Source organism: Zosterops lateralis, assembly GCF_965231275.1.
Source record: "Zosterops lateralis genome assembly, chromosome: 9".
NCBI lineage: Eukaryota > Metazoa > Chordata > Aves > Passeriformes > Zosteropidae > Zosterops > Zosterops lateralis.
Window position 1 is genome coordinate 30,410,076 of NC_139769.1, and position 15,344 is coordinate 30,425,419.

Consider the following 15,344-nt stretch of genomic DNA (forward strand, 5'->3'; position numbering starts at 1 on the left):
ATGCAGCCATTTTTCAGGGTAACAGCTGGTTTTTGTTTAAGAAAACTAATCTAGAAAGTTCCAGTGACACCTGTTCTCTTAAGTAACCACTTTTCTCCTCCTTGCAAATAGACAGGGGATGGAACAAGATGATTTTTAAGGTGTCTTCCAGTCCATTCGATAATTTCTAGTTTTGAACAGGGGCACCTAATGGGCCAATCTCCCCTTGCCAGGTCTGAAGGAACAAGAGCTCAGCCACGTTTGACACCTCACACCTCTCCCAGCCCCCTTTGCTGCTGGATAGTTCAAACAACAATGCCACAAGAAGTCACCCACCTTGCAGTTCTTGCCAGTGTAGCCCAAGGGACATATACACCTGTATGTGCCCAGGCTGTCCACACAGGTGCCCCTGTTGAGGCAAGGATGGGAGTCACACTCATTGATTTCTGTCAGGCAGAAGGGTCCTGTAAAGCCCAGTGGACACTGGCAGGTGAAGGAATTGATTCCATCCACACAAGTGCCTCCATTGAAACAGGAGCTGCAAGAGAGGAGGAAGAAAGGTAAGCTCAGACAAAATGCAATTAGTTCACAGATGAAAGAGAACACAAATATGACTCAAATAAGAGAGAAAAGCAGATAACAGGATCTTTTGATCACTGCTAACTTCTGGCTGAAGAAGCATAAATCAGAAACAGCAAACCTAGGGGATTCCAGCTCACCCTCCAGCTCACTTTTACCTCAGAAGACCAAGAAAGTAACACAGGCTTTTAATGAGTTATTAGTGATGGATGTAGCTTATTTAATAAAATCTTCCCATCTTCAATGTGACTGCAAACAGTACCTCATATGACTTGCTCAAACTGATAAATTTTATTACAAATTACAATTGTATTAGAAATTATGAGAAACAGAATGATTTGCCTTTTTTCAAAATCTTCAAAGGAGTCAAGGGTATGGTTTCTCAAGGAAAAAGTTCATACAACATGCAAAACACAAGCATGTTCTCCACTGAAATTATGTGAAAGTATTGGTATTGCTAAATCCCTTCCTTCTCTTCTCATGAGAATCTTAAGTCCTGATTTGTAAAACTCATACATGCCCTGGCAGAATTCAGATCAAAGGAACTATCCCCTTTCCCCTGCAATCTTCTGATCATAAGGAATTTTGCCAGATTAGGTGTCCTAGGGAGAAGTGACTGGGAAAGTTTGGAGAATTGATGCTTCATGCAAAATTGACTCAGTTTTCCTTGTAAAAGAACTCCTGCTCCTCTGAGAGTAACCCTAGATCAGACTTGAGATAATTGGTTTGATAAAGTACACAAACCAAATTCATGCCTGGTATCTGCTTTGTGCCCTGTCAAAGGGTATTTCCATGAGAGAAGCCACTGACTCACCTCCCTGAACTCACAGTGCAAGGAAGCAAGTTTTAAATATCAAAATTCTGACAGTGATTACAGTAGAGATGTCGACATTAACCTACTTATCAAACATTAAATTGCTTATCAGAGGAGATCCTGTGTCTTGGGGGCTGAATTCTATTGTAGAGAGAGAACAAACTGCTGTTGATGCTCATGGCAAAGCAGGGAAGACAGAGGAACCCCAACCACCTGGTGTGTTTCACTGAGACCAGGTACCAAAAGGAGGGGGCACTCTCTCATAGGCAGTTTCTCACACAACACACGGAAGAGTCATTTGACTCAAATTCAAATTAGCCAACAACCACGGTGCTCTTAAGTTCAGCTCAGTAATTTTGGTTGAGAAGGTGTGACTGGTTTAGCTTGCCAGGGCCTTGAAAATTGCTACATCCTTAATTCATACCTGCAAGACTGGTTCCTGTAGTGACTGATAATAAAAACAAAAACAGGATGAACCTCAAGGAAGAGCCAGGAGTTCTGCTAAAACACCCAGCATACTTCACTCCATTCAACAACTGTTGTGCAAATTAAACACACCCTCATCAGTGACACAATCCCGCCCTTAAGAAAAAGATATTAAAATACCTCCTCCTCAAATGTAATTTTATAAAAGGTAGGAAAGATCTTTTCTATTTGTGCAGAAAATACTTAAGAAAACCAAGAGTTTTGCATAATTTGTCTCTAGTAACTAGACTAGAACAGAGTACTTCTTAATTTTTTTTAACCATTGCAAGTTTTAAAGAAATTATTAGAATTGTTTCCCATTTGAGAATCTGAAGTTACTTCCATCAATCCTAAAGAAGCTTAAAATAAATATGCAGGCAGATGATAGAATCACATGTTTTACTCTCAAAGAGCTCTTAAAACTACCACACGAACCATTTATATAAGGACCAGCTGTTAAGCATTTTAACTGAGTTCCATACCTCCTCCTTTAGAAGGACCTCAGGTTTTATCACGACATTGCTAAACCACATCCAATTTGTGAGCATTAAAAGATCTTTTATGATTCAATCTTTCCAGTACAGAATTTAGTGGATTTAGTGTTTCTCCTGGTTTCTTCTTCATATTATTTGTTATCAATAACTCAGGACTAAGTTATTTTTGCTGCCTTTCTAACAGATGGCCATTGCTTCCATTCTTGCAGCTTTTGTATTGAGTAACCATTCATAACCAATTATTTCCCCTCCCCTATGTGATAATGGTCTTATAAAATTATGACTTATTTATATCTCAATAAGCTAGCTTCTCTAACTGTTTTAACCTTTGTTAAACACTGTCACATTCATCCTGTAATGGAATTGTTAGAGGAAGCTGAGGACCAGGCAGCTGTGTTTCAGCTTTCCTTGCAAGAATCACAAGTATGTTTGTGACAAATGGCAGGACAAGAGAATTCTCCTGCTTCTGAGCAGGACTGGCTCAAGGTCAAGAGCAGGCAGAGTATGAAGGTGCCTCCCTCACCTCTCAGTGCACTCGTCGATGTTGTTCTCGCAGTTGGTTCCCTCGAAGCCCGGCGGGCACTTACAGGTGTAGCTGTTGACGTAGTGGGTGCACGTGCCCCCGTTCCTGCACGGCTCACTCAGACACTCGTTGGTGTCTGTCTGACATTTGTCTCCATGAAACCCAGGCAGGCACATGCATGAGAAGGAGTTTATCCCATCCACACACGAGGCCCCGTTCTGGCAGGGATCTAAGACAGAAGTATCACAGTGAGTGTTAAAATGGGTGATAGTGAAGGGCCAGGCCCAGAGCAATTGTTTCTATGGAAAAAAAAAAAAAAAGTGTCACACAGCCCAGAGTGTGACAGGGTACTGACAAGTTTTTCTGAGCCACTTTATGGAACAGGTAACTGCAAAGTATTATCAGTAACAAATTTACCAGAAGGTGTGAATCAAGGCCAACCTTCAGGGCCTAAAGGTTTCTCTGCTGGAATTTGTTCAACAAAAACTCAAAGCCTCTTGCTTTATTATTCAACCAAAACCCAAAGCTTTTTGGTTTAAAATTCAAAGGCTGCTTTTTGTGACAGATGCCTACTGATACAATTAAAACAGAGCAGCAACTGTTTCTTTTTCCTTAGCAAGTTTTATTCATCAGAGAACTGAGCATATTCTCTCTTTTCCAGACTCTGCTTAACACAAGAGAGAACTTGTGTGCTTAATTTTCAGCATGAAATCAGTGCAGTCAAATCAAATGTGCATGTGTATATTAGCACAAATATGTGCACTTATGCTTTACTGAGCACTCGACATTTTTCCCAGCCTCACAGACTGATTGGGGAAAGACTGGCAGAAAAGCTCCCAAACTCCTACACCCCCTTGGATTCTCCTCAATCACTGCATTTCTTGATATTTTCTTTATCCTGCCCTGCCATGGTCTTGCTACTTCCATACCACTGTTTTTTGGTCTAAGCCATCTCCTAATACTGTATTCCTTCTGCTTCCACAAATACCAATCTGCCTGAAAGATTTCTGCCATTCAGTAATTTCTTCCTGCTTTTCTCCTTCCACTTTTGGATTTAAGACCCACATTCCTGAAGCCAGATTCCTTTTCTACTCTGCATTCCATAGGGCGAAAGCCTAATATATGAAGGCAGAGAGGGAAACTGGGAGGGGGGAGGAAGAAGGGAGAAAAAATAGGTTACTAAGCCTTTTTTTGGATTTAGGACTAGTTTTAAGTACTACTAAAATATGAACTTGAAAATGCAAATAGACTCCACCAAAAATTTGCAGTTTATCATAAGTATCATAAGCTAAATCTGTTTACTGGGAAATGAAGAAATGTGAAAGGCAATCAAAACTCATTTATTGACTGAGAAATATGCTCATATGTTAAAAATTTGTATTATGAGACACACCTGCATCCATTTAAAGGTAATTTGACTACTGCAGAAAAAAAGCACACTCAAAGCAGGACCCCTGGCAGCTATAAAATGTTGTGTCTGTGGCAGTCAGCCATGTATGAGTGAAGCCAAAAGCTGTGCATTAATTCTCTGTGCCACACATTTACTGACAGAAGAAGGAGACTCGGGTATCAACTTTTCAATAAGTTCCTGTAGTTGGAAGGTTTGTTTGCTTCATAGATTAAAGACATTTGGCTCAAGGCATGGAAGGTTTTTGTTGTGCTAAATGAAATCAGCTGTGGCAGTGATGTGAAATACTTCTTCAGCCTCATGGGTGTGCTGCCTAAGACAACACGGGGTGAATCTCACAGCTCTCAGAACACTTAGGAGGAGGGAGAGAGATGTCCCAGCTGTTGGGGAGTGAAAAATGAACACTTCGAGAAAGTTTTTATCTTCAGACACCCCCACAAAAACTAACAGGACAGGCAATGATTTTGTTGGCTACAGTAAGCAAAGCTCTGGGTCACTGCACTGTGACACTTTGTGCTGTACCTGTTTGCTCAGAAAGAAGAAATCAAAAGCTCAGGCTGAGCCAGACACCTCAGAAGTTCTTTGAGCAGTGCTGCTTTGGGGGCTCCCACGGTAACTTTTGCTAATAGACTTGTTTGGATCCTTCTCTACAGCAGTCATGAATTTACATTTCTTTTCCAATGCAAAACACAATTTGTTAAGTTCATGCCTAAAGTCTTCAAAACTCCATTTTGGTTTTAAGCTGATAGTAAAAAATAGGGGGTTGGGTTTGGGGGTTTTTTTTGTTTGTTTGTTTAAAGACTCAGCCAATCAAAGAATTACAGCATTGTGAACTCCTCCAAGGTTTGATAGAGCACTTCTCAAATAGTAACAGATGAACTTTTAAACACATGACATTTCTCAGGAGACTCTGATTTTATCTGATGATGACATAGAATATACCCAGTAAGAAAAAGAAGCTACTATGAATTTGGTTTCCCTTATAAACAGCAGTGTCAAGGACATGAAATTAATACATTTTTCTTGCAATTTGAGCTGTTTCGCCACTCATCGCTGTATGGGCTACCCTCCTGCAACTGATACCTATCCTAGAACAGAGGGCCTTCCTGCTGTTTAATGTATTTTCAAACAGGGATTAACTGGAACTGCAACAGGACCCACTGTTCTCAGAATATTAATGTCAGACAGACATTTCAGGAAGGACTGCTGTACCCCAGATTCCCACCACACCTCAATCAAACTTACGTTGAAATACAGGTCAGCCCTGTAGTGGCACTTGAGGGATTAAAATTTCAGGCAAATATAATGTTGCATTTAACAGCACTTCTTATTAAAGTATGTAAACTCTAAGGACCTTTTCAAGTTAAGGATCTGGGAACAACAACTGCAATCAGTTAGGACACTGTGGTCCATTTCTAGCAGACGAACATGATGGATTTTTGACTACCTCAAACGTCACAAAGCTGAAGTTTGGGGGTTTTTTCCCTTTTGACAAGAGACCATAAAAGACCCTTCATAATCTGTCGAACAGCAGCCAGCAAATTTATTTTTAGGAAAAACTGGAAAAGGCTGAGCAACGTGATGGTACCCACTTGACAAGCAGTCGTCAATGTTACTGTCACAGTCCCCTCCAGTGAAGCCGGGCCGACACTCACACAAGTAACTGCCCTGGATGTTGTGGCACAGAGCGTGGTTTTTGCAGGGCTTGGAGAGACACTCATCAATATCCACCGTGCATCTTTCCCCTGAAACGTGGAGAGTCCAAGGGTGAGACCCCACACAAAGCAATGGCCAAGAGGCTCAGTGCCAGCACTGCTCAGCGCTGAAAGCACAACACATTCCCCATCCACTTTACCTTCCCAGCCAGGGGCACACTGGCAGGCGTAGCCCTCAGAGTCAGGAGATTCTTGGCAGATTCCCGAGTTCTCACAAGGATTAGGGGAACAAGGAGAAACCACCACCTGGCAGTTCACACCTGGAGAACAGAATGGGAAAAAGCAGAAGAATGTGCTGCTAAGAGCTTGCTGCTTCTTGGAAGAATGAACAAAGAGGTTGTAACTCATCTGATTATCCCACACTGCAGTGGACAGCACTGCCACACTTTGAAAAATCTCAGCAGAAGGAAAAGGAGAGCAGAGCAGCCCTCATGGGCTCAGTGTAGAAGCAGCCATGGTCATTTTGAGTTTAATGCTCCTCCAATTTCCAGGGCATTTATATAAATTTCATTATTTACAAAGAAAATTAAACTAAGCTTCCAAGAGAACATTTCTTAATGAGTCCAAGCAAGGCTTAGACAAGCCCTTGCTAAGTGTTCTACCACTGTATCATGACTACAAGAACTGACTGTAATTTAACTTCATATATCATGGCATTTCCCATCTTCATTACTATTTCCACAAAGTTTAATGAAAAGAAATGACACTAAAGGTGCAATGAAGAAAGAAGGCAAAAAAATCAACAAATTTTTCTGTAAATTTTCACCTTTGAATCCTTTCCTACAGGTACATCTGTATCCATTCAATAGATCCTCACAAGTCCCTCCGTTCTGGCATGGGTTTGATTTACATTCATTCCCTTCTGTTGAACAGTAATCTCCTATCCAGCCTGGGTCACAGACACACTTGTACCTTGAAAGATAAAACAGCAATAATTTTAGAGCCTCTTGAAGTAACTCCTGTACCAGTTTCTCGTGCAGATCATCTCTGGAGAGAAAACCAGAAAAACTCTCTTTAGAAGAGCCCTAAGTTACTTTAGATTGCTTACCCCAGCCATATAGTTTTGAAAATACTCTCATACTCTCCCTTAAAACCACACTTCCCTCATTACAGTTTTCACAAAGTGTTCAGTGAACCAGCAATATGTTTCTGCTTTGATAAGGCCATTTCAACATATTCAAAGAAAGACAGGAGGAAAAAAAAAAAAAAAAAAAAAAAAGTGGAGGGGAACAATAGGTTCCAAAGATAACTAGACTGATTTAATACCAAATAGTGGTTTCAAATGAAAACAGCTGGCTGGGAGCAGGAGCAATCTTCTCCATCAGGTTTCAAAATCTGAAGTAGAGCATACCCCACCCACATGAACTAGAAGCAGGGACTTGATGAATCACCCTGGACTCAGGCCACACAACTCACACTGGCCTCTCTCCCTGCCCTGCAAACACAGCTTCTTTTACCTGGCACAGGGTGAGGTGTACAGGGGTATAAACGCAAGTGCAGGTGACAGATGACAGATAAGATGAACAAAAATCTGTTTTCCAAGCTTACAAGGAGGCTGAATTAGCAATAAAGGCAGCTCTCCTGCCAGCTCTAGGGAAAGTGCTGCATCCTGCCCTACAGAGCTACCTGCAGCAGCAAATCACTTCCTTGCCCAAGTGCTGACAACACTTCCCAGGATGCCGCACATATTTGGGAAGTTATTCCATGTATAGTTGAGAACTTTTACAAACAAAACATCCCCACACTTACCATTACCAAAAAGAAGTATGATTTAAGGCTCCCAAATCAGCATTTGTTCTTCCTCGATGGGAAGAATCAGAAGCAGCTACTGCCATCAAAACAGCCAGAGAGAATCTTCCTTTTTTTCTCAGACATGCAACAATGAGTAAAGCTGATAAAATTTCAGCAGTGGACAAAGTGTCCTGGGTGAAATATCTATCCCTAGTGCAAAAGTTGTCAGCCAGTCCCTTGATACAATGTTTGGTTAGGAAGAACAGCACTAGACAATAAAGACAGTCCCCATGCTCAATGCTTTAGGTTTTGATGGAACAGATTGCTGCTGCTCACCAAAGATTTTATTTGGAACCATTTCTTTATTTTAATTGCATTCATTAGACTCACTAGAATCACTAAACCTCCCTCTAGATGGTGGCAGTACACTCTGCACTATATGCTCATGCAAAACCAGCAAACAATACAAGGCAGGACAGAAAAACCAATGTTGAAACACCAGCTGGTGAATGGAGGTCTACACCTTACTGTGATTATGTCAGAGGCATCAGATAAATTGGGATCCTAATCTGAGAAATTGGGGAAAAATCGGAAGCTGGAAGTCTGGACAAAGCAAGAAACAATAATACAGAAGGTAGCAGGTAGGTTTAACGAGTCCTTACCCAGTGGCAATGTGTGTGCAGTTGCCATGCACACAGGGGTTGCTGAGGCAGCCATCTGCCTGGGACTGGCAGTGGGGATGGTGGAAACCCTCGGGGCACACACAGCGAAAGCCGTTCACCTCGTTTATACACGTGCCCCCGTTGTGGCAGGGGCTGGACGTGCACTCGTCGATATCGGCGTTACAGCGGGGGCCTGGAGGGGAGAAACAACACTTACTGAGCAGCGTTTCTTAGAAGAGTGTTGGCTTTGCACGTCTGCAAGAACACACACTGAGACAGCTCAGGGAAGCCAAGGCAGCAGCATGGAGCTCACATGCCTCCGTGCTCTACTCAAGCCAAGAGAAGCGTTTCTGAGAGATGCAGCACTTTCCTGTGCTTGGAAAACAGTATTTACACTCAGCAAGTATTTACAAACCATTCCAGAATCTCCACTAAAAATCACCCGTTAATATTGATTAGGAAAGCAAAAATCACTCAGCTGTATCATGCTTGCAACAAACCTCTTAAGTTCCACTTGTTGTAGCCCTGCTCCTGTGCTTTGAAGTACCTACCCTTTGAACAACCAATACTGCCCAAATGTCTGCAGTAAATACAGTTCTTGTGGTTTATTGCGCAAAAGGGGCTCTAAAAAGCACCGTTTCCTGTTTTGCCTGCCTCTGATTATGACTGCAAGATCCTTGAAGCAGTGACCAAAAGGTCCTGTGAGGCTGGAAAGCTAAACAGAGTGAATGATGCAGTAAGTTGAAAGCATTTTTAACAGAAGGAAATGACAATGTAACAAGACCACTCCAAGCCAGCTCCTTAAAGACTGGAATATGCCAGTTCGTCATATTACAGAATTACTTTAGCAGCATAAGAAATCCATCAGGATAACAAATACGGAGTGCCAGCAACATAGGAAAGTGGTAGGCATGAGTGATCAGTGTCATCCCTCATCTTACTCTGGGGACTATAGAGTACCACCATGCCGAAGCCATAGAAAGGAGGGAAGGAGCATCAGAAGTTTAGAAAGACCCCAAGAGAAAAGCGCAAGACACATAAAGCCTTTTAGTGCTCTTTCTAATGCATTTCAGATCTAGTCTAATTGGGATCATTCAGTAATAAACAGTAACAAACGTGATGAGAAGGCTGTAATAAACAGTACCAACTGCCTCACAATAATTATTTTGTATTACCCTACATGGCTCAAAACACAAATGCCCTCAAAGAGTGGTAAGATGTGCTTTAGCCATCAGAAATAGTCCTGATGTTGACTCACAGTTCTAAACATGGATCCAGAGATGTCTAACCACTTCTTTTTTCAGCCCCACTTTTACTGTACCAGAGAAATTTTGTAGTTTAAAAAGAAAACAGCACAGATCATGCTATGACAGAGAAGTACTGAAAAAATCAGGTTATTCACCTGAAGACTTCCGAGCGGGAAGCAACTCATGAGAACAGCAAGTTAATGCTCTGATCTCACAGAAATAGAAATACTGTTCATGGTCAAAGCCCAAGGTAGAGCCTAATCAAACACCTCTCCATATTGTCCACAATCTCTCTGTCCCTGGAAAGAGGCTGTAAATAATAAACCGAAGTCACGTGGATTTATTTGTTATAAAACCAAGAATCATGAATTGGACTTAATTACCTCACAAGAATGGCATTTCACAGCACAGATTAAGCCATTTTTCTGCTTGGTAGAACTGGCTGTAATGTAAGATGCTAAGATCCAAAGATTAGAAGGATTTACTGAGATACTAACTGAACCTCTTGCATTCAGTATGCAAAGCACAGCTTCCCTGGCTACTCAGATAACTACCTTCAAAACGATTCAGCGCTCTTGGGTAGCTGCCTTTACCTGTAAATCCGGGTTTGCAGGCACAATTGTAGCGATTAATGCCATCAATACAGTCCCCATGAATGCACGGGTTACTGGCGCAGTCGTCAAAGTTATTTTCACAGTTTACTCCTGGATTAAAAAAAAAAAAAAAAAAAAAAGGAGGAGTTAGAGGAATAAGGAGGGTAAATTTTACAAAGAAGGCAACAAAATTATTTTCCCAAAATAGCCAAACTAAGAATCCTGCCTGCTTCAAAGTCACATTGGGGGCAACTTAAACAGGTGATGATGCAGAAGCAACACCTAAGAATGTCACTTGACTCCCTGGGTGCTGACTGAATATGACCCTGGACTTGTACTAAATATTTAAACAAAGGAATAAATATTTTGAATGCTATGCCTAACTTTTCTGCAAGCCTGATTTTTTTGGAGCAAAGAGGAAGCAAATTCTCCCAAGATCAGTTGCAGCACCAGTGAGGGTTAGGCAATCCACACAAACACACCAAAGTTCAGCAAGGAAAAGCAATGTGAAAACGATACTCTCATAGCATAATCTGCCTCAAATTTAACACACACCAGGCCACATATAAGAAATAATTACATGCTTGAATTCTGCTTGAATCCAAACCTTCCACCTGTGTTTTACATACCTGAGGTGCCCAGCAAGCAGTTGCACTGGTAGCCATTGACTAGGTCAATGCAGCGCCCTTGATGGAGGCAGGGATTGCTGTGGCACTCGTCTATCTGCTCACTGCAGATGGCCCCCATGTAGCCAGGATTGCAGATACACGTGTAGGAATCAATGCCATCCTGGCATTCCCCATGGTGGCAAGGATCGGGATCACAGTTGTTGATATTCTCCTCACACAGAAGGCCAGTAAAACCTGAGGAAAAACCATGAGCAGGAGTAAGTAAGGAGTTTACTGGTAGGATGCTGCAGTAAATATAATGCAGGTATAGAAAGAACTGTATCAAGAATCAGCAAAGTGGTAGAGAGCACAAAGGGTAACTGGGCACCTCAGCATTTCCAGCCCTGCAACACAACATTCTCCACTGTTCACAGCATTACAGAACAACATCATGCATGGAGAACCCTGGCACTGGAAGAGGTCACCTTCAGTTTATTTGGAACAGCAGCCATGAGAGGAAACATGTAAATCTCCATCAGAAATATTTACTTTCATCAGTATAAACTATCTGAAGGCACACTCCTGCCATTATTTCCTCTACACACAGCAACAGGGGGACAGAGTGGAACTGACCCTGTTAGAATGAGAAATTGCTGCAAAGATGCTGCTGAAACCTTCCCAAGAGAACTCCCCTGGCTCACATCAAAGCTTCTGCACCTCTGCTTATTAGAAAGTTTCTTGCTTCTTTCACTGGGAAACTTTTCAGTAACTGCAATCAAGCACCAACTGCGAACTTATTGAAGGCTGCATGCAACCTCATGGTTAGGAGCAATGAAACAAGCAGCAATTTGGCCTGTTTCATTCTGCTTCAGGTGGGAAACATCCTAAGCAACAGAGAAGGACAGTACCTATGCACAAAAAGGGCTAAAGGGTTCAGGAAGCTAAGAGCAGCAAACAACTCCCTCAAGAGCCCTGCTCTCTGTGATGTAGCAAAGCTATATAAGACAGGGGCAATTTAAATAAATGGTTTTCAGAGCTGAGGTTTTGGAAGAACAGCTCACACTGCCTTCCAGCAGCCAAAGATCAGGAAGGTAGAACTTGAAATTTCAAGACACCAACTGGAGACTGATACAAACCAAGCTGCAGGGAATTTCAACAGCTGAAGAGTGGTTCTCACCTGAGTATTATAAGTGGATAAGAGGCTCCCCATTTTTCATACAGGTTTGTGGTTATTTCTGTGGTCAAACATACCAGGTGACGGCTAACATTTCCAAGTTCTGCAAACGTATGCTTGAATGAATGGGTGTGGAAGTGGGTGGGGAGAGGGAAGGGAAGCTAGTTAGAGAGATGGATATAAAAAGATGTTAGGGAAGGAGGGAAAACAAACAGATAAAAAGACAAATGGTGGCAGAGGGAAAAAAAAAAAGGCAGGGACAAATAAAAGAGGAAAGACCTGAAACAACCCAGGAAAAGAAAAGCCATGATCTACCACTGGGAAGGAGAAGTGGAATAATGCCAGAAGGGAAAGAAAAGACAAAAAGCAGGCAGTAAATAGAGCTATCTGTACAGCATTTGGCCAAACATTTTGCAGTTTTCAATCACGTCGGCAGCTGGCGATTACCATTCAGGGAACACATCACTCATATTATGCGATTAGCAGAGCAAGAACATACTCAAACATTATTGTCCAATAACTGACCTGCCCCCATGAAGAACTCCACATTTCAGTTTACAGAAGGCTGTCTATATTGAATATAATACTTAGCATATGTTCATTCAAAAGCCCATTACCTTCCTGCTATTGTAGCTCAACTGAGCCACTTAGAGATCAAGAACATTTCTGGATCTCTTAACTGAACATACTTCACCAAAACACAATTTCTCTCTTTGCAGACACGAGAGAGACTAGGAAAAAAACATCTGAATATGGAGTATGAGAATCCTCCAGACAGGATGGGAAACAGCCCTAATACAGTCCCTCTTCCAATTTCAGTCAAAGATTTAACCAATGATTTTACTAAGGACTGCTGCTTCAGTAACATGCATTTGGTTGCTTTCAACCTGAAAATGCTCCATACAACGTTGCAATTGTCTTCCCTCCCTAGGTGGGAAACCTAGAATGAAGTCATTTATGCAGTTTTAGTGCCAAATTCAGAACTTGCTTTTCAAGGCACAGCTTTCCACATTGTCCTCCTCTACATGACCCAAAACCCTCCCAGACCTGATAAACTCTGCACTCTCAGTGAATGAAAGCAACCAGAACACAAACCAGCTTGAGACAGACTAAAACAGTTTCTAAGTTTGGAGAAGATTTGAGCTTTTCCTTCTTTTTGCAAGTGTCTGCTTAGTCTGTCACATGAAGTAGGCAAAAGGAAAATTCTGACCAGCATTATTCCTCTCCTGGTCAGAACTACTGCATTCTTCTTCTTCTAACAAATTTAATGCCCCTTCAAGGAACTTTGGGAATGGTGGAGCCATGTGTGAGAAAAACCAGACTATATTTAGGCTAATCTCTGCTACATTCTGCAGTGAAGTCAAATTTGCCTTAATAATTTCATTATTGGAATGATTCAAAATGAGAAAAGTTACACATAAATCCCTCACTGCATATTACTGGGTCTAAGATAGCTCCAGGAACTGTTCAGCTCCTTCCCTAATGGAAGGGCTAAAACCAAGGCATTTCATACCTGAATCTGTATCATGAGCAGTGTATCAGGCACCATTAACTGAAAGCAATCGAGAGTAGCCCCTTACTGAGAATTATAATATACCAGCTCTGAACCCTCTTATTTGACCAGATATAAAAATGAAGATAAAAACACATCTACATCACCCCTGGAAGTATGAAGATAAGAAAATCCTATAATTAAACCAGACATTCTGAATATGTAATTCACCAGGCATTAAAAAAAACCCCTGAGTTCAGGCCACAACTCTATCAAAATTTCTGTGTGATACCTGACAAATCATTTCAGCTACTCCCTGGCAGGCAGCTACCGAGCGGAATTTCTTCCACAACTGTTACTGCATTTCAGTCTTAACCTTTTGACATAAAATAGCCTGATGCTCCAAAAATCAGAATGCACAGTAGCACTGCTCTGTCAATCTCTTGTTTTTCAACTGCACACAATATAATCTGCCCTGGAGAAAGGGAGGTAAACCACAGATATGAGCCTTCACACTATTGTTTCTCTATATGTGGATTCCGTAGCTAATACAGAAGAAGCTGTCATCTTCTGGGAAGCAAAAGATGGTGCTGAAAGAGGGAGGCCAGAACTTCTATCAACAATGAACTTGACTGCCACAAGTGAAAGGCTTTCTCTACTTAAATACTATTCCCTGCACAAAGGAGTAGACAAAGCTCTGCAATAAACAAGCATCTTTTCAGAGAAAGAAAGAAAAAACACTGACATCTTTGTGAGCAGCCTTTCACGTATTTAGGTTACACATTATCTCCACCCAGGGGCTCTGAACACAAGACTGACCTGTGGCACACTGGCACTCGTAGCCATTGGGGTGGTCAATACATTTGGCTCCATTGAGGCATGGCGTGCTGGAACAGTCGTCTATGTCAATCTGACACACGGCACCGCTGAATCCTGAGAGGCACAGAAACAGATAGAAGTCACTGGAAGGAGTTCATCTAGACAGCTGCTCTGCCAGGAATTACCTATTAGCAAACTCTCAAACCCACCCAAACATAAGCTCAACAGATCTACATTCAATGGCATCATTAAGCACAACACACCACGCCCTGGGTGGATTGGGCTCCTCGTCTAACCCACCCTCCAAAGGTTCTGTCTTCCAGGTCAAAGGAGCATCAGCTTGAAAACTGAGATGGCCAAGTCAAATAAAGCAGATGGAGCCCAAGTGGTGTCCACCACTGGACAGTTAATGCCTGCCTGTAAAACTGAGAGCCTGCCAATAAAAATCTTTGAGGCAATCAAAGCAAGTAGCTAAAAATAAAATAGCAGTGCACACATCACTAGAACCTTCAGAATGGAATTACTACAGCAGTATGGAATGTGGTACAATATGGCACTAGAACTTTCAATAGGGTTCCTGAAATAGTTAACTAAGTATTGACAGGTGATGCAGATCCTTGGGCAGTTTGATAAAAGGAAATTAAAAACCATCAGGAATTCTTCTTGGAAGAAGGAACCAAAACAAGAGCCTGAACATTATTAGTCAATAAGAAGAGATGCAGAGAAGGCTTTTGTCATGTATATTCTAAACTTGAAATTTTCTGTAAGCCATGAAGAAAACAAGTGATGGTCATCTACAATTATCATTGGTACCTCAGCTCAGCTCTTTCCCTTTTCTAGTGAAGGCCAATTCATCTCACTCCTCATGCAAGCAGCATAAACTATACTGATGCAAAACCAGCTTCTGCCTATAAACCTCAGAAAAAGACAAAAAGCGTGCAATGGGCCTAATCTCTAAAATATGCTGAGTATCTCACTACAATTTCCACAACAACAGAAGCTCATGTTGCCAGCTACCCTTTTAGATGAGGTGTCCAGCTG

General features: G+C 41.8%; 1 protein-coding gene across 1 annotated transcript in view; it reads right to left on the reverse strand.

The window, feature by feature from the left end:
- NOTCH2 (notch receptor 2) overlaps nucleotides 1–15,344 on the reverse strand; it is a gene marked incomplete at its 5' end in the record, with an annotated part of 83,128 nt that overhangs the window by 23,751 nt on the left and 44,033 nt on the right. Inside the window, 9 exons of the mRNA XM_083867469.1 lie at nucleotides 316–517; nucleotides 2,855–3,083; nucleotides 5,855–6,007; nucleotides 6,118–6,237; nucleotides 6,744–6,889; nucleotides 8,371–8,563; nucleotides 10,211–10,321; nucleotides 10,840–11,073; nucleotides 14,304–14,417. Coding sequence (XP_083723595.1) covers nucleotides 316–517; nucleotides 2,855–3,083; nucleotides 5,855–6,007; nucleotides 6,118–6,237; nucleotides 6,744–6,889; nucleotides 8,371–8,563; nucleotides 10,211–10,321; nucleotides 10,840–11,073; nucleotides 14,304–14,417 — 1,502 coding nt within the window. The remainder of the gene's footprint in view (nucleotides 1–315; nucleotides 518–2,854; nucleotides 3,084–5,854; nucleotides 6,008–6,117; nucleotides 6,238–6,743; nucleotides 6,890–8,370; nucleotides 8,564–10,210; nucleotides 10,322–10,839; nucleotides 11,074–14,303; nucleotides 14,418–15,344) is intronic.